Source organism: Eleutherodactylus coqui, chromosome 1 (assembly GCF_035609145.1).
Source record: "Eleutherodactylus coqui strain aEleCoq1 chromosome 1, aEleCoq1.hap1, whole genome shotgun sequence".
In the NCBI taxonomy this organism is placed as follows: Eukaryota; Metazoa; Chordata; class Amphibia; order Anura; family Eleutherodactylidae; genus Eleutherodactylus; species Eleutherodactylus coqui.
Genome location: NC_089837.1, coordinates 160,725,556 through 160,752,174, shown reverse-complemented (window position 1 = coordinate 160,752,174; position 26,619 = coordinate 160,725,556). Strand labels below are relative to the sequence as shown.

At 43.2% G+C, this 26,619-nt stretch overlaps 1 protein-coding gene across 1 annotated transcript in view; it reads right to left on the bottom strand.

Annotated features, from left to right (window-relative positions):
- LOC136627479 (solute carrier family 12 member 9-like) overlaps window positions 1–26,619 on the bottom strand; it is a 288,868-nt gene that overhangs the window by 135,504 nt on the left and 126,745 nt on the right. The window contains exon 7 of the mRNA XM_066602618.1: window positions 2,142–2,299. Coding sequence (XP_066458715.1) covers window positions 2,142–2,299 — 158 coding nt within the window. The remainder of the gene's footprint in view (window positions 1–2,141; window positions 2,300–26,619) is intronic.

The following is a 26,619-nucleotide window of genomic DNA, read 5'->3' as shown; positions in this document are numbered from 1 at the left end:
GCGGCTCCGTGTAGCTCCGCCCCGTCACGTGCCGATTCCAGCCAATCAGGAGGCTGGAATCGGCAATGGACCGCACAGAAGAGCTGCGGTCCACGGAGACAGAGGATCCCGGCGGCCATCTTCAGCGGTAAGTATTGAAGTCACCGGAGCGCGGGGATTAAGGTAAGCGCTCCGGTAAACTTTCTTTACTTCCCTGCATCGGGGTTGTCTCGCGCCGAACGGGGGGGGGGGTTGAAAAAAAAAAAACCCCGTTTCGGCGCGGGACAACCCCTTTAAGTCTTATTATTTCTGTTAGAAATGAAAGATTCGGATGAATTTCTGCTACTTGTGAGCAGGGCATTATGGGAGATGGCATTACAGGTATACAGGTGTGTTTTTGCTCTTCTTCCCTTCACACAAAGGTGTCTCCTAGCCTGCACTTCCGTCTGGTACATTGATGGGGAAATGATTCATATAAATCAATAAGATCGGCTGTATTGTTGACCTCTATTCAATGTGTATGGCTGCTTTGGACAATCCTTATTTGTTAGCTGGGTTCCCTAATAGTAAGCAATTGGGATCCCCAGCAATCTGGTAACAAGTGTTCATTTTCCTGGTTGTGCCATTTAAATTAGAGGGATTGCCTTATTACAGATAACCCCATTTGTGGCCCCTCAGACGATCAGCTGATCACCCCAGGTCTTGCTCCTGCAAACCCAGGGATGCTACTGGCAGCCAGATGGGGGACCACTGTCTATTATGTCTGTATGCACTCATAGGGCAAATGGACTTGAGATGTCTTTATGAGTTAACTCTTTTAAAGCACAGAAATGACACAGTCCAGTTTTGCCAGTTTCTTCAGAATATTTTTTAGTTTTGTGTGTAGTACAGCTTTTTCTTTACAATTCCCAGTCATTGTTACAAGGCTTGTATAAAGAGCCTAACATTGACTTGCAGGAAGCTGCCTTCCAATAGGTGGCACTGCAGAGGTATTGTTCCATCTCCCGTATTTGCATATATTACCCAGAGGAGCATGACTGGCCTTATAAGTCTCCTTACTCACTCACCTTCTAGGTGCTCTCCCTAAGGGAAAAAGATAGCGTTCCTGACTAGAGATGAGCGAGTATACTCGCTAAAGGCAATTGCTCGAGCTAGCATTGCCTTTAGTGAGTACTTGCCCGATCGAGACTGAAGGTTCGGGTGCCGGCAGCGGGCAGGGAGCTGCGGGGGAGAGCAGGGAGGAACAAAGCGGAGATCTCTCTCTCCCCCCCACTCCCTCCTGCTGACAGCCGCTACTCACCGCTCCCCCGCGCCGGCACCCGAACCTGCAGTCTCAAGCGGGCAAGTACTCACTAAAGGCAATGCTCGCTCGAGCAATTGCCTTTAGCGAGTATACTCGCTCATCTCTATTCCTGACCCTTTTCCAGAAAGAAGCACAGACATGTCAAGTTTTGTAGCTGCTCTGGTTAACAGATGAGGGTCGTGAACAGTGCACCCCTCTACTAATACAGAATTCCTTACTAGGGTACTCGAAAAAGTTTTCTCTAAACTTGATAATCCTTTTAAACTATTATATCAGATTCATGTGCTCATGATGGCTATGAAAGATGTCTTACACCGTACACGAATTCCCCAAACCAGCACAAGATAAGTAAGGTATTCCCAGGCTTACTCATTTTAATAGACCTTTTAACTGTGAAATGTTGTTTTAAAGTAGAGTTCTCTGTGATGCAAAATTGGATATTCTCCAGTATTTTAGCACTGCGCTAGAACACAAACAATGAATAAAGGTTTTCGGATTTTACCAGCCTCCTCGCTATAACAAACCGCGGTAATAAACTCACTTAATTAGTGTGGAGAAATAAGACACAAATGATGGATAGGACAGATTAATGTGTTTTATTAAATATAAAGAGCTATTTGCTAATACAACCTATGGAAAGACATTGGCGGATAACAAATGAATGGTAGTAAAGCACATACCACCAGCTGCAGGCTGATAAAAGGCATTACAATATAATGAAATTTCATCCAAGAGGCATTTAGGCCAAATGGCCTATAACTGGGAATTGTGTACATCACGTGGCTTCATTGCAATGTTGTGCTTCTGTTTATTAGTTCCCGGTGACATTTCCTGCTGTATCTTACATAAAGGTACTTACCAAACAGCTCGTCCTTCGCCAGCGCATAAAGAATACGAGAGGCTCCAATCAGGTTACTCATGGAAGCCGAAAGAGTCGAGCAGCAGATTCCAATCGTGACAAGAGGAGGCCAGACATTAATATCCCGTAGGAAGCTGTAGTCGTTCTGCAACAGAGTCCTGCAAACAGACCAAGCAACATTTACTAGGAGGGAGTTCTTCTCATCTATGAAGGGATGTCTGCATCATACTACAGCATACATAAGGTGGCTGTATATACCCTACACAAACATACCCCAATAAACACAGCCATATATTACACTACTAAACATACTGACCATATCCAGTCCATAAGGAGACATTCAATAACAAATGAATGAACATGCTACAAACATATTATATAAGGATATCTTTATAGTATTTGTACTAAAAGCAATTTACTATTGAAAATTCAACAATTTTCTGTAGCAAACCGGGTCAGAACACTGTGTACTGCGTATGACCATGTATTCGCGAGGCAGTCATGCACAGAGCACCTGGTATTTGTGTGTTTATATCTCCCATCCAGTCGCTTAGCAATAATGCAGATACCTGCAGCCTATACACAATGGAGTTGTATATGGGCTGCGGGTACATCCGTGACCATAGAGAACAATGGGCTCTATGTCGCAGATTCCACAGTAAAATAGGACATCGCAGCCGTGCTCCCTGGTGTCCTGCACGCATTACTTTCCACCTCACCCCCCAGCCCAATGCTGGCCCCGCCCACAGGGGTAGGGCGAATCTTGATTTCACAATTCCGACATAAGTTAGAATTGTGCCTCAGCAAAATGGCGACTAATCAAATGAATTTGACTAATTACTCAGCCGTACTTATACATTGCCTTACATCCTGGTAATCAGCTGATCATTGTGGGACTGACTTTCCTAACCCGAAAGGCTCCTTCACACAAGCGTATGCGCTTTTACGTTCGCTCGTGCATGCTGTTAATTTGCATGAATTGCTGCTGCAGCCCTGGAAATCCCTAGCTCCGCATAAATCCTTGGAATGACTTCACATGCCTAAATTAGAGGCACCTGTAGGCTGGGTTCACACAGGGTGGATTTGCAGCGGAAATTCCGTCCGGAATTTTGTCGCGGCCGCTAATCCTGTAATTAGCCAGCCATGTGGACGAGATTTCTCAGAAATCTCATCCACACGGGACGGCAAATCCACTGCGGTAAAGCCAGCACTGCGGCGCGGATTAGCCGGCCGCAGAATGCTGATTCTTTTTCTTCCTCCGCTGCGGCCGCGCTCTCCTCTAGCGCTTCTCCCGGTGGAAATTTCGCGGTTTTTCGCTGCGGCCAAACCGTGAGATTTCTGCCGGGAATCCGGCGTGTGAGAACCCAGGCGTAAGCTTTTCCCAGCGTTGGATGCTGCTTAACTGCCTCCCCCTCCCTATTTTTCCAGCTCCCGTAGGAGTCTATGGGAGCTGCCAGCGTATATCGGTCGAAAGATAGAACCAGAACTATATTTTCCAGCCGCATGTAAAAGCACCCGCTGGAATCGGCAGCGTATGTTCTATTTTTCTATGCCAGGTGATCGTTCACAGCACAAAATCGCCCATGTGAGTGAATGCATTGGAATCCAATGCCTCAGATGGTCGCGTTTTTCGGCCAGTCGTGAAAATGCAACTACATAGCTGCGTAAAAACGCTTGTGTGAATAAAGCCAAAGCCTCATGCAGCTCCTCATATCCACTGCAGCAGTCATTGGTCCAATTGATATGAATACATATACTTAATACATGGTCACACTGAATCCACCGGACTGGGAGCAGCTGTTTGCAGCAGCAGTCTTCTCTGGTTCATATAAGGGGTTCTGAGCAGCGGATACCCACCACTACATTATTATGCTCTAACACTCTAACGGAACATGTAGAAAGGATTTATCCAGATAGGAAAACCCCGGTGAAGTGAAAGAGCTGTGTAAATCTATGTCTACTGTGGGCTCCTCCTAGTGGTGGCTGCAGGTACAGTAAGCTGCTACAACAGACCCAGTCCCTCTCACCACTAATCCATAGCAACTGTATGCCTCACCTCTATGGTAAATATGCCACTTATCTACGCTACATGGTAACATCTGCCCCCTGCTGGTAGCATTACTGCTGCCATAAAACAGCATTTGTTGCCACAGCCGCTCGACTTGTGGACAACTTATGTTTTTATTTGTGTCTCCAGGATACAATAAACCGTTTACGCAGAACTATAGTGGCCATCATGAATCCCAACTGATAACAGATACAATGTTCTGACAGTATTGCACTACCTGATAATAGTAATCCAGTAACATCTTGCTCAGAGCCCCAGAAAACAGTGCAGCAAAGATCAATGAGAAGTCCGCTTCAATTAGCGACGTATATTCTGTCTCCGTAATGAACTTTCTGTTAACAATGAACCGCATTTTTGGTAATATTTCCCTAAAACCAAAATAAGAGGTGCGCTCCTGTGGGTGCACTAGATTTAGGTCTCGTTCACGCCAGCGTCCAGGATTTCCATCTTTCTGTTCTGTATTTAGAGCAGAGAGATGGAATTAAAATGTAATTAAACATTACTGCTTTCCCCCATTTATTTCAATGACTGTTTTTTATTTTTATTTATTTTTTAAAAAAAGGAAAGCAAACAGAATGCTTTCCATTTGCTTCCGTTCTGTTAAGTTTCCATTTCTTAAGCGGAGCAAATAGGCTGGCAGACTGCGCTATTTGTTTAATTAAAACCAGAAACCTAAATGAACAGAAAAAAAGAGTTTAAAAAAACACCCCAAAAAACATTAAAATCAATGGGGAAAAATTGGAACCATTTAATTCCGCTCTAATCCCATCTCTCTGCTCCAAGTACAGGAAACCCTGAACGCTGGTGTGAACGAGCCTTTACCTACAAACTAATGAGATGGATACTTTGTAGACTTCCAGTGACTCCTCTCCACTTGTGTCCGCTGCTAGACAATGTACAAGTCTAGCACATCCATTAGGTTTCAGCGGGGGTTCAAGCTCTAAACAATGTACAAATGACAGTATATAGAAAGGCACTTTCCGCCATTAGTACTAATATAAAGGACAGATTCAGGCTTCTACTGTCTAGGCGAAAGCATGAGCTAAAACCAAAATAAGAGCTCTAAAGTTACCTATTTATGACAACTCAAGGTCCCTTCCTGCCGATAAAAGGTTAAATAGAAGAAAATGCCTTTTACTCTTAACGCAAATCTAAATATGAATGACACACATGGGTCCCTGAATGCCGGTGAATTATTACTGTGCATTAAGATATTAGGATGTGACAGCTATAATTGTAACACATTTCAGTCCCTTTCTTGTTAATCAAAAGTGCAGAAATAAATGTTATTTATGAGTGCACTTTCCAGTGCTGGGAATTGGTGGGGGCTGAAGAGCCCCCCTCCCCCAACACCTCCGCCGCCCACTCATGACACCATGAGAATCACATTGCCCCCACCACTTGTGTCAGGCAAATAATGGTAGAGACCACTATAATGACAGCCGGGGAAATGACACTGGAACTACTCAAAATGATACAAGCATCCAGATTGCACACGAAGCCCTCCGATGACCTGACGCCAGCACAATAACTCACAGCCAAATACAGAAGAGCACCTGTGTGTATTATGCCATAGGAAGGAAGGCTCATTCTAGTCCCCTACCAATTAACCTTTCTAGAGCATGTGACCCCCCCCCTGTCCAGCTAGGAGCACAGCATACTGGCATTAGGACATGAGGCAGTATATTAAAAATCAATTATTTTGCACAAGTCAGGCAAATGTATCTAGAAGAATAACATTTTTTTTAGACAACTATAGTAACATCAATGGTGGCCAGGAGCCAGCTGGCGGCATCGGGCCCTGGTAATACAGAGTTACTAGTCATGGGAGGAGATGTCTAATGACAACAAGATGAGGTTAGCCAGCTGGCTGCGAATGTGAATAGTCACAACTGCCAAACTGTGCGTGCAACATAATTACTGAAACCCCAATTGCCATTCATTCCAATTACATTCGATAAACATTGGCTCAATGAGGCCAACTGCAGGTAAATAAGAAAACCTTGTTTTATGCGCATTTAACTGACATGCTGTTCCAGACAATATTCTAGCAACAGTGAACACATCTAGCAGAGTACTTGACTCCTGCAGCAGCGGTGCAATGCTTAGGAAGAACGCCTCCCCTTAGAAGCAAGCGGAGTTTAGAGGAGGCCTTTACTGTGCAGTTCCCAAATATTCAGCAAAGGGGAAATTGTTATGACGGCTATGTCAGACGGCAGTCTTAATCTGAAGAGCACTGGAGGAAGATGCGCCTAATTTATTAAGACCTGCCCGCCCCTCAGTAAATTCACCCCCGCTTTGGCTGCTCACAGGACAGAGAATGAAACATATCCCAGCTGGCATAGATTTGCGCTATAATTTACACCAATTTCTACTATAGTTTACACCCTCACTGCAACTATTTAAATTGTTTACTGCCTATTATTGTATGTCTGATTTTGTCTGTCCCCTCTGATTTGCAATGTGTTGCGGAATATGTTGGTGCCATATACAGTCTTTGTCAAAAAACATCAAGCACCTAGAAGGAGTTGTCATTTTGTTGCAAAACTCGGCATGCAGTTACATCTTATGCAGATATGCAAATGATTAGAATTGTGGGGTGATTAGATGAACGTTCTTGCCACTTGAGGCTCTAATAATGGTTCCACCCATGACCTATGAAACGTCTCTCAGAGGCTAATTGTGTGCAGTGACCGCTTTTTTTGCTAATTTAGAGCTTGTTGACTACTAGACGCCTCTACAACGCAATTAAAGAGATTTTGCCTAGTTACCACAGTTTAAGAGGGGCGCATTATTGGAAAGTGAGAAGCTGTATTGTATCAACGAACGGCCCACCACCTGAGCTGTTCTGACCAGACTGTTAGGAGGTGTTGGGCATAGTGGATGAGAGAGGGCATGCACACAAGGTGACTGAGCTCAAAACGCCCTCAACAAACCACCAATAGAAAAGATCATCGGACAAGCATTAGCAGCTCTAAATGTTTCACTGTTCGCTATCCACAGACAGGTGGCACCATCGTTATAGCCCCCATGTCTGACGGAACTATTTCCAGGTGCTTGGCTGAAGGATATTCGGTCTCACAACACCCATTACATGTACTGGCTTTGACATGCACCATCACCTCTTGGCAGTGATGTCGTGAATGCCGAAACTGGACTCCTATGCAGTAGAACTGGGTTGCCTTCAGTGATGAATCTAGGTTTAGTTTGGGATCTGACAATGGCTCGTGTCTGGAGACCTAGGGGTGAGCGCCTCAATCCTGCCTTTGCTGTGGAGTGGCACACTGCCCCCACTGTTGGTGTGATGGTCTGGGGAGCCTTAACATATCACACTTGGTCACCCCTAGTACTGGTATGAGGGACAATGACAGCTCAGCAATATGTTCAGGACATCCTGTAGCCACATGTTCGATTCCATACAGCAAAGGTCTCACAGGAATGTCTCCACAACATTGTCAGACTTCCATGGCCTGCCCGATTGCCATATTTGTCACCAATGGAACATGTATGGGACCATCTGGGATGCCAATTCAGGCAGCCTAGGATTTTGCACAATCTAGAGTCTCCTTTACAGCAAATGTGGACCAATATGCCACAAGATACTATATGGAACCTACATGCTTCCATGCCTGTCCTGTATCACATCTGGCATCCAAGCTAGAGGCAGCCCAACAGGGTACTAGAGCCTTCATGCCTGTCCGTATCACATCTAGTATACAAGCTAGAGGCGGTACAACAGGGTACTAGAGCCTCCATGCCCCCCGTATCACATCTTGTATATAAGCTAGAGGTAGTACAACAGGGTACTAGAGCCTCCATGCCTGTCTGTATCACATCGTGTATCCAAGATAGAGGCAGCCCAACAGGGTACTAGAGCCTCCATGCCTGTCCGTATCACATCTAGTATACAAGCTAGAGGCAGTACAACAGGGTACTAGAGCCTCCATGCCCGTCTGTATCACATCTTATATCCAAGCTACATGCAGTACATCAGGGTACTAGAGCCTCCATGCCCGCCCGAATCACATCTTGTATCCAAGCTAGAGGTGGTACAACAGGGTACTAGAGCCTCCCTTTAAGTGTTCAGTTTTCTGCCATAAATTATCCTTTTGCTCTGATATTGTAACCACTTACTTATATCAATGTTACAATCATACATAGGAAGTTTCATTCAATTCTGACAACTACTTGTAGGTGCTTGATTTTTTTGACAATCAGTGCTTATATGGAATATAATTTTCATTAAATTATTTAACCACGCCCAGTTTTGAAATATGGTGATAATCACATAACATAGAAAGGTCACACATTATTGAACTAAAAAGATATGCACCAAAATGTGCGACTTTTTTATGCCAGAAAACTAGCACAGATCACATAACGAGTTCCCTCATCAAGCCAATAGATAACTGGTAGTAAAGTGCTGCAAAATATATTCTAGAAAAATAAAGAAATGTCTTCACCTTACACATATTATATACAAGATAGCAAAGTAGCATACAAGTATTCAGTTGTGGAGCTTTCTATTACAAGGTATTTATTAAAATAACAGGCCAGACTAAAATGGGAAAAGACAGAAGACAGCAGCAATTACTGAGAGGTTTCCTGAACTGGGCAGTTTTCCACAGACTTAAAAGAGGTCGTACGAAATCAGAAAAAACATATCAGCCCTTCCATATCTGTCCACAGGCTGTGTCTGGCATTACAGCTCAACTCCATTAAACAGGACTGAACTGAAATACCACCCACAACCAACAGACAAGTGTGGCACTGTTTTGTTTAGCTTTTTTTCTTAAAGAAAGCAGCCTTTTTTTAATCCTGCGCAACCTGTTATCTCTTGGGGTCTTGGACAATGATAGTAGGATCTATATAGAACACCACACTGGATCATTTCCTAGAACTGTCTTTCTGAGAGAAATATATATATTCTTGTAAAGTGAAGGTGCTGAAACAGCAGTTGGAAAGTACCTCTTAAGGCCCATTTACACACAAAGATAAAGTTTTAGTGATATTTTTGCATAAAGTGTTAATGGACACTAATGCCGTTAACACTTTATCATCTTCATTTGCATGTAAATGTACCTCCATGAGCTGTTTGCAGAGCCCAGCTTGTGATTAATCCCACACACAGCTACTTTGTTCTGCTTGCAGCTGCCTGCAGAATACAATGTAATCACCTGACTCCCACAGAGAAAACCGAATGCGGTCCATTGAGGGATACTTTATCTCTTTGCGGCTGAACAATGGATTTTCAATTCACCTTAAAATCAGCATTCAGACGAAAAGTGCACGATGGCCGCGTTTACATGTAATGATAACCGCTCATTTTCAGACATTTCAACAAATTTTAAGCGATAATTGTTACATGTAAATGGGCCTTTAAGGCTTGTAGGGTAAGAGAGGGCCACATAGCATGAGACTTGAAACTCAGAGAAATTAGTGAAGAAATGTATATGGGATCAGACTTGGGCAGGGCCTTGCAAATTAAGATTCTATTCTTATTCCTTGTGGGTGTATTCTCTAAAATGCAGCCAGTGTGGAGACAGACACAGATGACCTTTAGGCTTTATTCACACAAGTGTATATCGGCCACGCTTTCATGGCCGGCTGATATACGCTGCCCATCTGATGCATTGGTTTACAATGCATTAGTTCAGATGAAAGTATTCCCGCGGCATTTTACATCAGCCAGGAAAGATAGTTCAGGAACTATCTTCTGACCAGAATATGGTGGCGGCTTCCATAGACTCCTATGGGAGCCAATGGTAGCTGCTGGAGAAGGGAGGTGGGAGGGAGTTTAGCTGCGTATCTGCTAAACTCCCACCATCTTCCCTCCTTCTCTCTGCCCCTTGCCAGCTGTTTGCAATGGGAGGGGGCAGGAGCTAGTTGCTAAGCTTCTACCCCTTCCATTGCTGGCAGATGGCAATGGGCAGAGAGGAGGCGGAAGCTTAGTAAACTAGCTCCCACCCCTTCCCTTGCCGAAAATCGGGTGGACAGGCGCACAAATCTCGTGAACTGTCTCCCCCCTGCCGACGGTATTCCAGGCTCGGAGTATATGCATCGGACCCGGGCCGTCTGAACGGGTGCGCCCGTTCACGTAAATTTCGGTCACACTGTGGCCGTGACACAGCCGACCGAAAATCGCTTCACTTGTTTGAAAGAGCTCTCACTGTAAGGAAAGAGATCAGAGGTAGATGACTGAAGCAGCTGAATTTAGGATGGATTGTATTGCCGTATCCTAAACAGGATATACTTGCATGGACACTTTGGTTATCTGATAACTGAGAAAGGGATGAATACTCTGAAGGTCTTTAACTTGGATATGGCAGGTTTTGCTGAGAATGTGGATGTTGATGTAAGGTTTAAATGAGAAAATGTATCTGAACGTAATCCCAAAGTAGCAAACTTTTAATTAAACAAGAGATTGTGACTTTGAGTGTAGGCGGAAAGTTGGCAAATCCAGCTTTGACCATGCTAAGTTTGAGTGGATGAGTGGACAAAAAAAAAAGGCACAGCAAATAAACAGTCAGGAACATGAGCTAATAGCCATTGGGTCTAAATTCACGGACATCATGCAGTTTTCGTGTACGAGCCATTCATCATTTAATTCTAGTTTTCTTGAACTGAGCTATGAACTCTTATCAGTGGTGCAGGCTGTTATGACAGTCGGCAGCGCTGATAAGATTCTTACAGCCCATGTCCCACTGGTAGTTCACAGCGGGACCTGAGCTGTAATCGCAGAGAACAATGCAGCTGTCTGCTTATGCAGAACTGCTATATTCTTTGCCGAGCGATAGCGGCGGTGTCCTGCTCCGCCTGCATAGCTCTTTAATAGCTACTTAGCTATTATAGACTGTGAAAAAATTATGGCTCAAAAGTGTCACTCAAACTGTTCTTTGAACGACTTTTGATCGATCATCTATCAGTGTAAATGCGGTCTTAGGCTAGTTTCACACGGCTGAGCAGGATATTGGACCGTGAATCTCAGCCCAATATCGTGCTCGGGAACATGCCATGTACCTCTTATCACTTCAGTGCAGTTGCGGTCCTACGGCACCGCTTTCAGCTGCGTTATAGGATCAGGAAGTGTTTCCCATTGTTTTCAATGGGAAACATCGCATTGCAGTCGCATGCACATTGTACGCTGTGCAATGTGTTTTCCGACCCTATTGAAAACAATGGGCGATGCACTCCAGAATAGGAAAAGGGGTCACAACTTGATTATTCAATTCTAAGCACCAACGTAAGTAACTGTGTGTATATACTGAGGAGAATCTAACTGACCACTGTGTGTATATACTGAGGAGAATCTAACTGACCACTGCGTGGATATACTGAAGAGTATCTACCTCACCTCTATGTGTATGTACTGAGGAGAATATAACTGACCTCATGTGTGTATATACTGAGAAGAATCTAACTGATTTCTGTGTGTATATACTGAGGAGAATCTAACTGATTTCTGTGTGTATATACTGAGGAAAATCTAACTGATTTCTGTGTGTATATACTGAGGAAAATCTAACTGATTTCTGTGTGTATATACTGAGGAGAATCTAACTGACCACTGTGTGTATATACTGAGGAGAATCTAACTGACCACTGTGTGTATATACTGAGGAGAATCTAACTGATTTCTGTGTGTATATACTGAGGAGAATCTAACTGATTTCTGTGTGTATATACTGAGGAGAATCTAACTGACCACTGTGTGTATATACTGAGGAGAATCTAACTGACCACTGCGTGGATATACTGAAGAGTATCTACCTCACCTCTATGTGTATGTACTGAGGAGAATATAACTGACCTCATGTGTGTATATACTGAGGAGAATCTAACTGATTTCTGTGTGTATATACTGAGGAGAATCTAACTGATTTCTGTGTGTATATACTGAGGAAAATCTAACTGATTTCTGTGTGTATATACTGAGGAGAATCTAACTGATTTCTGTGTGTATATACTGAGGAGAATCTAACTGACCACTGTGTGTATATACTGAGGAGAATCTAATTGACCTCATGTGTGTATATACTGAGGAGAATCTAACTGACCTCATGTGTGTATATACTGAGGAGAATCTAACTGATTTCTGTGTGTATATACTGAGGAGAATCCAACTGATTTCTGTGTGTATATACTGAGGAGAATCTAACTGACCACTGTGTGTATATACTGAGGAGAATCTAACTGACCACTGTGTGTATATACTGAGGAGAATCTAACTGACCACTGTGTGCATATACTGAGGAGAATTTAACTGATTTCTGTGTGTATATACTGAGGAGAATCTAACTGATTTCTGTGTGTATATACTGAGGAGAATCTAACTGACCACTGTGTGTATATACTGAGGAGAATCTAACTGACCACTGTGTGTATATACTGAGGAGAATCTAACTGACCACTGTGTGTATATACTGAGGAGAATCTAACTGACCCATGTGTGTATATACTGAGGAGAATCTAACTGACCACTGTGTGTATATACTGAGGAGAATCTAACTGACCACTGTGTGTATATACTGAGGAGAATCTAACTGACCACTGTGTGTATATACTGAGGAGAATCTAACTGACCTCACGTGTGTATATACTGAGGAGAATCTAACTGATTTCTGTGTGTATATACTGAGGAGAATCTAACTGATTTCTGTGTGTATATACTGAGGAGAATCTAACTGACCACTGTGTGTATATACTGAGGAGAATCTAACTGACCACTGTGTGTATATACTGAGGAGAATCTAACTGACCACTGTGTGCATATACTGAGGAGAATCTAACTGACCACTGTGTGCATATACTGAGGAGAATCTAACTGACCACTGTGTGCATATACTGAGGAGAATCTAACTGACCTCATGTGTGTATATACTGAGGAGAATCTAACTGACCACTGTGTGTATATACTGAGGAGAATCTAACTGACCACTGTGTGTATATACTGAGGAGAATCTAACTGACCATTGCGTGGATATACTGAAGAGTATCTACCTCACCTCTATGTGTATGTACTGAGGAGAATATAACTGACCTCATGTGTGTATATACTGAGGAGAATCTAACTGATTTCTGTGTGTATATACTGAGGAGAATCTAACTGATTTCTGTGTGTATATACTGAGGAAAATCTAACTGATTTCTGTGTGTATATACTGAGGAAAATCTAACTGATTTCTGTGTGTATATACTGAGGAGAATCTAACTGACCACTGTGTGTATATACTGAGGAGAATCTAACTGACCACTGTGTGTATATACTGAGGAGAATCTAACTGATTTCTGTGTGTATATACTGAGGAGAATCTAACTGATTTCTGTGTGTATATACTGAGGAGAATCTAACTGACCACTGTGTGTATATACTGAGGAGAATCTAATTGACCTCATGTGTGTATATACTGAGGAGAATCTAACTGACCTCATGTGTGTATATACTGAGGAGAATCTAACTGATTTCTGTGTGTATATACTGAGGAGAATCCAACTGATTTCTGTGTGTATATACTGAGGAGAATCTAACTGACCACTGTGTGTATATACTGAGGAGAATCTAACTGACCACTGTGTGTATATACTGAGGAGAATCTAACTGACCACTGTGTGCATATACTGAGGAGAATTTAACTGATTTCTGTGTGTATATACTGAGGAGAATCTAACTGATTTCTGTGTGTATATACTGAGGAGAATCTAACTGACCACTGTGTGTATATACTGAGGAGAATCTAACTGACCACTGTGTGTATATACTGAGGAGAATCTAACTGACCACTGTGTGTATATACTGAGGAGAATCTAACTGACCCATGTGTGTATATACTGAGGAGAATCTAACTGACCACTGTGTGTATATACTGAGGAGAATCTAACTGACCACTGTGTGTATATACTGAGGAGAATCTAACTGACCACTGTGTGTATATACTGAGGAGAATCTAACTGACCTCACGTGTGTATATACTGAGGAGAATCTAACTGATTTCTGTGTGTATATACTGAGGAGAATCTAACTGATTTCTGTGTGTATATACTGAGGAGAATCTAACTGACCACTGTGTGTATATACTGAGGAGAATCTAACTGACCACTGTGTGTATATACTGAGGAGAATCTAACTGACCACTGTGTGCATATACTGAGGAGAATCTAACTGACCACTGTGTGCATATACTGAGGAGAATCTAACTGACCACTGTGTGCATATACTGAGGAGAATCTAACTGACCTCATGTGTGTATATACTGAGGAGAATCTAACTGACCACTGTGTGTATATACTGAGGAGAATCTAACTGACCACTGTGTGTATATACTGAGGAGAATCTAACTGACCACTGTGTGCATATACTGTGGAGAATCTAACTGACCTCATGTGTGTATATACTGAGGAGAATCTAACTGACCACTGTGTGCATATACTGAGGAGAATCTAACTGACCACTGTGTGTATATACTGAGGAGAATCTAACTGACCACTGTGTGTATATACTGAGGAGAATCTAACTCATTTCTGTGTGTATATACTGAGGAGAATCGAACTGACCACTGTGTGTATATACTGAGGAGAATCTAACTGACCACTGTGTGTATATACTGAGGAGAATATAACTGACCACTGTGTGTATATACTGAGGAGAATCTAACTGACCACTGCGTGTATATACTGAGGAGAATCTAACTGACCACTGTGTGCATATACTGAGGAGAATCTAACTGACCACTGTGTGCATATACTGAGGAGAATCTAACTGACCTCTGTGTGCATATACTGAGGAAAAACTAACTGACCTCTGTGTGCATATACTGAGGAGAATCTACCTCACCTCTGTGTGCATATACTGAGGAGAATCTAACTGATTTCTGTGTGTATATACTGAGGAGAATCTAACTGATTTCTGTGTGTACATACTGAGGAGAATCTAACTGACCACTGTGTGTATATACTGAGGAGAATCTAACTGACCACTGTGTGCATATACTGAGGAGAATCTAACTCACCTCTGTGTGCATATACTGAGGAGAATCTAACTGATTTCTGTGTGTATATACTGAGGAGAATCTAACTGACCACTGTGTGTATATACTGAGGAGAATCTAACTGACTTCATGTGTGTATATACTGAGGAGAATCTAACTGATTTCTGTGTGTATATACTGAGGAGAATCTAACTGATTTCTGTGTGTATATACTGAGGAGAATCTAACTGACCACTGTGTGTATATACTGAGGAGAATCTAACTGACCACTGTGTGTATATACTGAGGAGAATCTAACTGACCACTGTGTGTATATACTGAGGAGAATCTAACTGACCACTGTGTGCATATACTGAGGAGAATCTAACTGACCACTGTGTGCATATACTGAGGAGAATCTAACTGACCACTGTGTGCATATACTGAGGAGAATCTAACTGACCTCATGTGTGTATATACTGAGGAGAATCTAACTGACCACTGTGTGTATATACTGAGGAGAATCTAACTGACCACTGTGTGTATATACTGAGGAGAATCTAACTGACCACTGTGTGCATATACTGAGGAGAATCTAACTGACCTCATGTGTGTATATACTGAGGAGAATCTAACTGACCACTGTGTGCATATACTGAGGAGAATCTAACTGACCACTGTGTGTATATACTGAGGAGAATCTAACTGATTTCTGTGTGTATATACTGAGGAGAATCGAGCTGACCTCTGTGTGCATATACGGAGGAGAAACTAACTGACCTCTGAGTGCATATACTGAGGAAAAACTAACTGACCTCTGTGTGCATATACTGAGGAGAATCTACCTCACCTCTGTGTGCATATACTGAGGAGAATCTAACTGATTTCTGTGTGTATATACTGAGGAGAATCTAACTGATTTCTGTGTGTATATACTGAGGAGAATCTAACTGACCACTGTGTGTATATACAGAGGAGAATCTAACTGACCACTGTGTGTATATACTGAGGAGAATCTAACTGACCACTGTGTGTATATACTGAGGAGAATCTAACTGACCACTGTGTGCATATACTGAGGAGAATCTAACTGACCACTGTGTGCATATACTGAGGAGAATCTAACTGACCACTGTGTGCATATACTGAGGAGAATCTAACTGACCTCTGTGTGCATATACGGAGGAGAAACTAACTGACCTCTGAGTGCATATACTGAGGAAAAACTAACTGACCTCTGTGTGCATATACTGAGGAGAATCTACCTCACCTCTGTGTGCATACACTGAGGAGAAACTAACTGACCTCTGAGTGCATATACTGAGGAAAAACTAACTGACCTCTGTGTGCATATACTGAGGAGAATCTACCTCACCTCTGTGTGCATATACTGAGGAGAATCTAACTGATTTCTGTGTGTATATACTGAGGAGAATCTAACTGATTTCTGTGTGTATATACTGAGGAGAATCTAACTGACCACTGTGTGTATATACTGAGGAGAATCTAACTGACCACTGTGTGTATATACTGAGGAGAATCTAACTGACCACTGTGTGTATATACTGAGGAGAATCTAACTGACCACTGTGTGTATATACTGAGGAGAATCTAACTGACCACTGTGTGCATATACTGAGGAGAATCTAACTGACCACTGTGTGCATATACTGAGGAGAATCTAACTGACCTCTGTGTGCATATACGGAGGAGAAACTAACTGGCCTCTGAGTGCATATACTGAGGAAAAACTAACTGGCCTCTGAGTGCATATACTGAGGAAAAACTAACTGACCTCTGTGTGCATATACTGAGGAGAATCTACCTCACCTCTGTGTGCATATACTGAGGAGAAACTAACTGACCTCTGTGTGCATACACTGAGGAGAAACTAGCTGACCTCTGTGTGCATATACTGAGGAGAAACTAGCTGACCTCTGTGTGCATATACTGAGGAGAATCTCACTGAACTCTGTGTGTATATACTGAGGAGAATCTAACTAACCTTTATGTGTATATACTGAGGAGAATCTCACTGACCTCTATGTGCATAAACTGAATGGCTGTAAAGTACATAAGAAAGTGGCCATTAACTGCAGGGATGGAGCATGTCTTTAAGGCTAAGAAGGGGCTGCAACCTCCAGTGTAGGGGTAAATCTGAATAAAAAGGGGCATTACCTTTAAGGGTAAAAAGTGAGAAGAGTGGCTGGGGTGGCACATTCTGCAGAGTACATGCAGTCTGAGGAGAATCTATTGCTCCTCTTTGTGTATACATATTTTATTCCTTGGTTCCTCTGAAGTAACAGCGACTTCATAAAAATTTCCTTGCAAACAACAGATAAATACCTGTACCAAATTAACTCAGGCAAAGCTGGGTATATCAGCTAGTACAGATATACATCTCCCTGTATATATGGAGCATGCTGGTATAACCTCGATATCTCCTGTATATAATTATATATGTACAGCTGCTATATGTTATACATCCCCCATATGTAGTGATATTGACCATGCTAGTATACCCTGGTATATCATTATATACAGCAGATACCACTTACAGCAGCATGGTGATTCATGGCCGATATCACACTCGCCCGTTTGACAAACAAATGTTCATGCAGTCCAGGAAATTTGATGTTTGGAAAGCTGATGCCAAGAGGTTAGATTATGTGTGGAAATTTGTTTTGCAACAGCAGGCAGCGCGATTTAGGTATTGGTACGGCTACAGGTGGTGGAGGGGGGGGGGGGGCGAACTGAACTTTTACACGTGGGCCCCTGAGCCTTTAGTTACTCCCCTGCATTATACAATAAACCCACTGCCCTGTCTTAATTCCTTTATGTTTTAACCATAGGATCTCAGGCTAACGTGATCTGACAAAACGACTGCATAAGGGGTGTGACGGTGGGCCCGAGAGTGAGCTTACCAATGTTACTTCAAGGGTTTGGAAGATTTTGTTGGGTTAGCAATTTGGAAGTCAATGTACAAAAATTAGAGATTTAGAATTTTTCGTTGCCAGGCGTTGCTGCTAGAGAATTAATTCCCCTTCCGATGGTGACACTCATCAATAAAATACTTGGGTATCCAATTCCCTGCTGACCCTTCTCGGGTTTTCACCCTCAACTATAAGTCATTTTTGTCCAATCTAGAAAAGGAATTAGATACACAGAGCCCGCTCTTCCGGTCTTGGTGTGGTAGGGTTAATACCAGAGGCGTAACTTGAAGCTTCTGATCCCCAATGCAAAATATGTAACAGGACCCCCAATTTGAATGCTTTGTTCACAATACTGGGCTCCCTATATGGATAAGAGAGGCCTTATGGGGCCCCTACTGCTCCTGGGCCCGGGTGCAACCGCATCCCCTGTATCCCCTATAGTTACGCCCCTGGTTAATAACATTAAAATGAACACCCTCATAAGGTTCCTCTATCTCTGTCAAGCTCTACCTGTTCGATTGCCCAGATCTTTCCTATTATATATTCATGCACCGATCACCAGATTTGTATGGAGGGGTCGGAAACCACAGCTGCAACATAGTCTCCTTACACGTGTGAGAGTCTGGAGGCTTTGCGCCTACCTAATTTTAGCCTGTACTACAGGGCAATATCTCTAACTGCATCCTAAACATACTCATAAACCTCCTAAACATCGCTCTACTAATTTATGGGTAACTATATGCATCTGAAACATGGAAAGTGACCACATATATCAACCAGTGACTCAATGTGCAAGGTTACATGCCGTGATCAGTTTACAAATGAAGAAATTTACTGCCACTCTGTTTTGCTGGAGACACTCTACGCCTCCCTGAGACAAGACTAGCAAGAATTATTATCTCATGAAATCCAAAAAATGGGAAGCATCAGCGGGAAAGGCAAATGATCACCAGGCGACATACATTTATAGAGGACGTGCGCACTGTGGACCTTTCAAGGGATGATGCTGAAACTATCGCCCTTGATTGTCAACAATAGCATTCTTTAGTTGTCTGATTCGCCCAAGTGTATGGGAGGTCCTAAGTCTCAGTTTATATTTACCAGCTCAGGAAAAACTGACAATTAGATATAAAGCCTGCATACTTGAAAAACTAAAATAAAAAAATTCATGTAAAGGTCATAAATTGTGTCCATATAAAATGCAGCTTATTCTGAAAGTGCAGGTAAGTTTTAGAGGGGTGCAGTGGATGTGGGGCAGCTTTTTAAAAATCGATCTAGACCTGTTAAAACAATAAAAGCAGGAGTGCTTACCCGTCCTCTGCCAGGGCAATCCAGCTCTGCAGCCCTGTGGTCTTTCCACCTATGTGTGTATATACTGAGGAGAATCTAACTGACCTCTGTGTGTATATACTGAGGAGAATCTAATTGACCTCTGTGTGTATATACTGAGGAGAATCTAACTGACCTGGACTAAATACTACCTGACCATTGTAGACAATTAAGACCGCAGCAGTCAGGTGCCTTTCTACTTGCATCATAGCACCCAGCATCTGAGCAGTGATGCTAGAAGAATGGCACCTAACCACTGTGGCCTTTGATTGGCTGTAGCGGGTAGGTGGTATCTGTTCCTCAACAAAGACCAGGAGGACCTGTAGGGCTGCAGTGCTAGATTGCTGGGGAGGAGGATGGGTAAGTACCCCTACATTTGTTTTTAAGTTGCCTTGCACCCAGACAGCCTCTTTAATATTATGGTGCTGTGGTAATAGAAGGCTGTTGTGTAAGGGTTGTGTAATAGAGTATGGAGAGGTTGTAATGTATCCGAGAGAAAGTAAGGCCTCCTGCACACGGGCAGATTTGCATTGCGAAATCCGGAGCAGGATTCCACCTCCGGATTCTTTAGCAAATCCAGCCCATAGCATGCTATGAGAAAACGTGATTTCCTGCCCACAAGTGGAAAACGATTGCGATTTTCCACTCGCGGGGGAGAAATCGCAGCATCATGTGATTTTGTGTGGGTTACGCACGTCCGGCTTCTATTGAAGTCAATGGAAGCCGTCCGTCCCGTGGCCATTCTGCAATTATCATTGCAGAATGTTTGCAGAAGCCGCGTCATCGCCATAGTGACAGCTCAGTGTCCAGTGTACTGTGCATGTGCCGGCCGGCGGGCACATTTGCAGCAGAGGAGAAAACGGCGGAGAGGTAAGCTGGGGTGACTGGCTGGGCACCGGGTTGAACTCCTAATTTGTAAACATTTTTAGCAGATGAATAAATTGCTGTGGTGGCTTCACTTTAGGCAGGAAGTGTCCAGTTGTAACAACCTTAACCCCTAAAGGACCAGACACTTTTTAGGGATATTACCCATGTGGTGGTTTTTCCTTCAGCAACCAAAATTATTTTTGCTGCAGTTTTTTTTGTAACATATAGGGCTATAATGTTATATCTTCTTTCACTAACTTTTTCATTTTTTTAGTTTTATTGGGGTAAAAAGATTTTTAAAATATTTATAGTTTTTTGTTTTTTTAATTAGTATATCTACGCTGAAATAAAATAGAGGAATGAGTCCCCATTTTGTTTTGGACGTTTTGATATATAATATATATGGCTTCGGATTACAGGGCGCATACAGCGTTGGTTTTGGTTGGCGTCAGCTTTGGGTCATTTTTGTCACGTCCACCCAAGACGTGCTGCATCTGCAGCACGCATATCCTGCACAAATGTGCGCAAGCTGTGTAAAAACAATAATCAAAATATGGGAACTCTTTCCGTACCAAAATAACCAAGGACGGGGACCCGCCTAAACGTAGGCGATTCACCCTGGCAAGGACATACCTGACCTCATACCTTGGCCCTTAGTTAACCCTACTTGGGACAGGGGAAACATAAAAAATAGAATAGAAAAGAAAAGAAACACAAACTTAGCTTAGATGCAACAGGCTCTGACTGAGATCACAGTCAGAGCTAGACTGAAGATTCAACAGCAATTCAGTCTAGCATCAGCCAGACTAAATAGCCCCTTTAATTACCCACAGGTGCGGTTAAGCATGTCTCCCCTAATATCACACCCACCAGGGCCAGAAGTTGGAGAACCACCTGTAAAACCTGCACCAGATTATCAGCACGGCAGCAATCCCAGAACCACTGCAACAATTTTCTTTTTTATGTATATATTTTTATTTAATTCTGTAATTTTTTTTACATATTCTTTTAACTATTTTTTTATCATCTATGACGCCCATTACATCATATAAGACCTCTGGGGGTCATTCACATGGTCTTTTTTTATTTCACACTTTTCCACTGTAGCTGGGGCATCCATAGGAGCCCCAGTTACAAGGAAAATATCCCCCTGTAGTGACAGTAGTCACTCGCAGAGCTAATCCTGGTCTGTTAGGATCCTGCAGCTCTTCTGTGACAGAGGGGACCTAGCGGTCATGTGATCATGCTGTGCTGCTGTGTTATGCAGTAAACTGCTACGCTGATTGTGCATTGAACACAGTTGTGATAGAGATTAGCAATGTTAGAGTGGTCTCTAGTGTACATACACAGCATACGGTGTTTTGGGAAATGGTGTGACTTTTGGAAGTCAGAGAAGTCTCTATTAGACCACAAAAGGGACTGCTTGGATGCCTAGCTATCTATAAACATATTGGATAGTGAAGCTATTCCTAAACCTAATTAAAAAACATATAACACATGCCTTCCCAACATGTTTCGCCACAAGGCTTTATCAAGGGAGATCAGGTAGGCTATAGCTTAGCTTTAGGATTAGGTTATTAGCACAGCAGCTCATATACTATATGAATATACAGAGATCTCTCTGATATTTCCTGCCTATGTCACAACTCTGATTAAGACATAATTGGCATAGCAATGTACTGAATCTTATATTTGACTGCTTCTTATAGAAACTCTATCAGCTAACACCCCGTGCTTCCCAGTGTTGGCTGCCTGCAGTTGTGAGCGTTTCCCTGAGGCCTGCATGCTGTGTGAATATGATAGTGGCTATAAATGACTGCCCCTTCAGCTTACCTAGGAAACTTATAATCAGGCTGCTTGCATAGTACCTCTATTAACTCACACTTTTGTATCACACCCTTTAATCTTACCTAGCTAACATACACTTATTTCCTCTATGGACATACTCCAGATCTATTCCAGCCACCTACTCCTTTATTTTAAAGTGTCTTTGCCCTTTTTTGAACACATATATGTTAATAAAGTATACAATTTATTATTTTGTGTTTAGGAGGGTATAACCATTAGGCCAGAGGGGTCAAACTCATTTTCGCCGAGGGCCACATCAGCCTTATGGGTGCCTTTAAAGGACTGATTGTAATTGCAAGACAGTATAGTAATAGTGACCCCCATAGTGGCCGCAGTAGTAATAGTGTCCCCCATATTAGCCCCAGTAGTAAGTGTCCCTTATAGTGAACCCCATAGTGACCACAGTAATAACAATGACTCCAGTAATAAAAGTGACCCCCATAGTGGCCCCAGCAATAACAATGACCTCCTTAGTGGACCCAGTAGTGATAGTGACCCCCATAGTGGTGTTAGTGGAAACAATGACCCCCATAGTGAGCCCAGTAATAATAGTGATCCCAGTAGTAAGCAACTCCAGTAATCAGAGTGGCTCCAATAATAAGAGTGACCCCAATAGTGGCCCCAGAAGTGATATGGTCCCCCATTGTGGTCACAGTAGTGATAGTGACCCCTCATAGTGACCCCAGTAGTAATAGTGAAGCCCTTAGTAGCCCCACTGGTAATAGTGACCCCCATTTTGTGACCCCAGTAGTAACAGTGACCGTCATAGTGGCTCCAGTAGTAACAATGACCGCCACAGTAGTACCAGTAGTGATTGTGGCCCCAGTAGTAAAAGTGACCCCCATAGTGGCCCCAGTAGTAATAGTGACCCCCACATCAGCCTCAATAGTATTTGCCCGTGGCCGGACAGCATTACTAAAGGCATTCCACTCACCCAGCCACTACTGAGCCTGTAACTGCTGGCCTCTCCCCCCCGGCATCTGCGCGGCGTACAGGACGGCAGTCACAGGCAAGGCAGGGAAGAGATTAGTGGTCACAGACTCAGCACCAGTGCTGGATTGGAGCTACAGGCTGTGTAAGTGAAGTGCCTGTTAGGGCTCTTTTACACAAGCGTATACTGGTCGCGCTTTCACGGCTGGCCGATATATGCTGCCCATCTAATGCATTGGTTTCCAATGCATCAGTTCAGATGGGCGTATTCCCGCGGCGTAAACACATCCGGCCGGCAAAGATAGCCCATATGGTGCGCATTCTGGCCGGACATTTTTACGCTGGCCAGGAAAGATAGTTCAGGAATTACCTTCCCGGCCGGAATATGGCAGCGGCTCCTATGGGAGCTGCCGGAGAAGGGAGAGAGTTTAGCAGCGTGGAACCGGCCTCACTCCCATAGAAGTGAATGAGAGTTATGGATACAGTTTAGTACAACCTGCTTGGCTGTTTCTATGCTCCTGCTAAACTCTCTCCCACCCCCTCTACACCCCTTGCTGGCTGTTTGCAATAGGAGGGGGCGGGAGCTAGTGTGCTAGCAGCCTACAAGGGGCAGAGAGGGGGTGGGAGCTTAGCTTAGCCAAGAGCTGGCGAGGGGGGAGGCAGTTTAGCAGAACTAAACTGTCTCCCCCCTGCCCGACGGTATCCCAGGCTCGGCATATAGTCGCTGGACCGGACTGTCTGAACAGCCACATGGACGGGAGATGCAGCCGTGACTTGGTCACGGCTCCCTCTCGTTCACGCGATTTTCTGTCGTGCTGTGGCCGTGACAAGGCTGACCGAAAATCGCTGTGCTCATGTGAAAGACCCTTTAGGTTGTTGCATGGTTGGCGGGCCACATAAAATTATGTTTTAATGGAAGAAAAACCGCTGCATGCAGTGCTTTTTCTTCCAGTATTTCGAGCCGGATCAGTGATGGAACCTCCATCCGGGGGTCCCGATGCAGATATGGAACCGGCCTCATTCCCATAGAAGTGAATGAGAGCTATGGCTACAGTGTAGTACAACCTGCTTGATCGTTTCTATGCTCCTGGCCGCACTGGCCGCTACAGGGTATTCTCATCTTGGCCTGAGATGGGAATAGTCCTTCAAAGGCCTTAGGTAACGGTTATGTTTTGAACTACGCTGATACAAGAAAATCTATCTTTTTCCTAATAAAAAAAAGTACACATAACAAATTGTCGTTGACTTTTTTGATATGTTCTGCTCTTTTCTAAAAACTAGAAATAAAATATTGAATGTGCTAACGATATTTAATGTGTACATGGTCAAGACCCGTTCCTTTTGTTCTCTTTTCTATAAATTCTGAAGTAATTTTGTACATGACACTGAAATATTCCTATATACTTTAAAGAGTCCAGAAATGAAAGCTTTATAATTTATTCATTGGAGTCATTTGCAGCTCTGATTTCCCATGGGATAAAATTTTGCATGAGAAGTTTAGCTTCAGCATGTACCTCTAACCGGTCATGGACTGTTCTCACACAACCATACATCATGTATGTAGCTATCAATCACGCAACCCTTCCACAACCAACCATTCATTACTGATGCGTAGAGGTAGCGGAGCTGGTGTGTTATTTAAGACTTTGTGTAGCCTGAAAAGTGTAACATAATGTCTATTTGCCTGCAGTCCTATGTAAAACCACGGTTAACAGATGGAAAGATCACAAAAAGGTGTCACAGATGACAAATGTAATTCTGTTACCTGTACATTTGGCAAACTCAACTGTAATACGAGATCTCAGTTAAAAGACACTTTCAGAGAATGTGGAAAGAATGTAGCGCTCCCGCCCGCTCCCCTCTTTTGATATTCTGTTAGCCTCCCTCTCCAGGTGATGTTGTTGTTTCTTTATGCAGCAGTTTGCGGTGGTAAAGTCACTTTATCGACTGAGAGCTGTTAAACAGCCTGTGATTATCTGCATGAAAGTCAGCCAACCTTGAAGCGATGTGACAGGAATGGCTGTATTCTAGTTGATCTTTACTTAATAGGGATTTTACTTCACTCACTCGGGAGATTTCTTCTGTCTATACGCTTACTCCTCGACAGGACTATTCAATGACACCGCTAATACAAGAATCCCTGGAATTACTTTTTTTGGAAAGTATATAGAGAATCCTAGGCAAATGTTCATCATATCAGTTTTATCTCACTGAGATTAATCACTTATTGCACATAACAATCTGAGATGCTACCGTGTTTCCCCGAAAATAAGACACTGTCTTATATTAATTTTTGCCCCAAAAGAGGCAAATTGTCTTATTTTTGGGGGTGTCTTATACTTATCTATCCAACGGAGTCCCAGTGGCTAGTGCTGGTCTCAGGCAGGCTGCCGTGACCTCCGCGCTGACAGCATTCTCTTCCTGGTAACGGGGCTTTGAATATACCACCTCCAGCAAGCGAGTGTTGTGATTTGATCACGAGAACCGTGGCTCAGCCAATCAGAGCAGGAGCTCGATGAACCAATTGCAGCTATTCATTGATGTCATTCACTGAATGGCAGGGAATTATCAAGCGTCGGCTCTGATTGGCTGAACCAGTGGCACTTGTGTACCGCCATGCTTTCACTCTCATGTGATGGGGGTGGACTTTGTAGCTGCTCTGACATCATGAAGCTCCCACAATCCACTGCAGCCTCTGCGCTCCGCTGTCATTAACCCTTTCACAGGACTCCTGCACTCCTTAACAAATCTGCATACTCCCTGGTTCTTCCCACAGACGAAACTTGCACTAAATGAGCTACGTGTGAACGCACCCGAGTACATGTATACACTACAATATTTTACATATATATAAGGGTATATTCACACATGATGGATTTTGGTACAAATCCACATAGTTCCCATTGCAGATTTTGGGGCTAATCTGCAGTAGATTTCAACCTTTCAATTAAATGGTGCTACCGGTCCGCTTCAAAAACAAATGGTGCAAAATTTGATGTTGAATTTGTCTATAGCCAGCAATGGGAGTGGGCGGGACAGAGCAGAGAGTGAAAACGCTGGCCAATATACGCTCGTGTGAATAAGCCATGAAAAACATAGACAAAATATTATATAAATCACACACACAGTATATAGATACATGTATACACTTAGATGCTCATCCAAATACTGGTGGGAGGTGACAAAAAGATAATAAGAGAAAAACGTGGGAACTCATGTTACGGGGGGGGTTAAAATTATTTTTCTGGCAGGCATTTAGAAAGCTACAGGAGCTGACAACGCATGCGCGGCCACATGCATACAATTTTATGGGCAGTAGAGCTTGTAGTAAAACTGTGATTGCCAGGAAAGCAGTTGAGTCTGCATGCTACTTATTTTATTCTTGGTCCGGTGTGTTAATAGAAATAGCAAGCCTTAGAAAACTCAAGCAGCGTATCTTCTTACTGCACATGATTGGCCGGGTTATATGCATCAGCCAGAAGGCCACCAAGCTCAGTGGCACTACCTGCCACAACGTGTGCTTTCTGCGCATGCTCGGC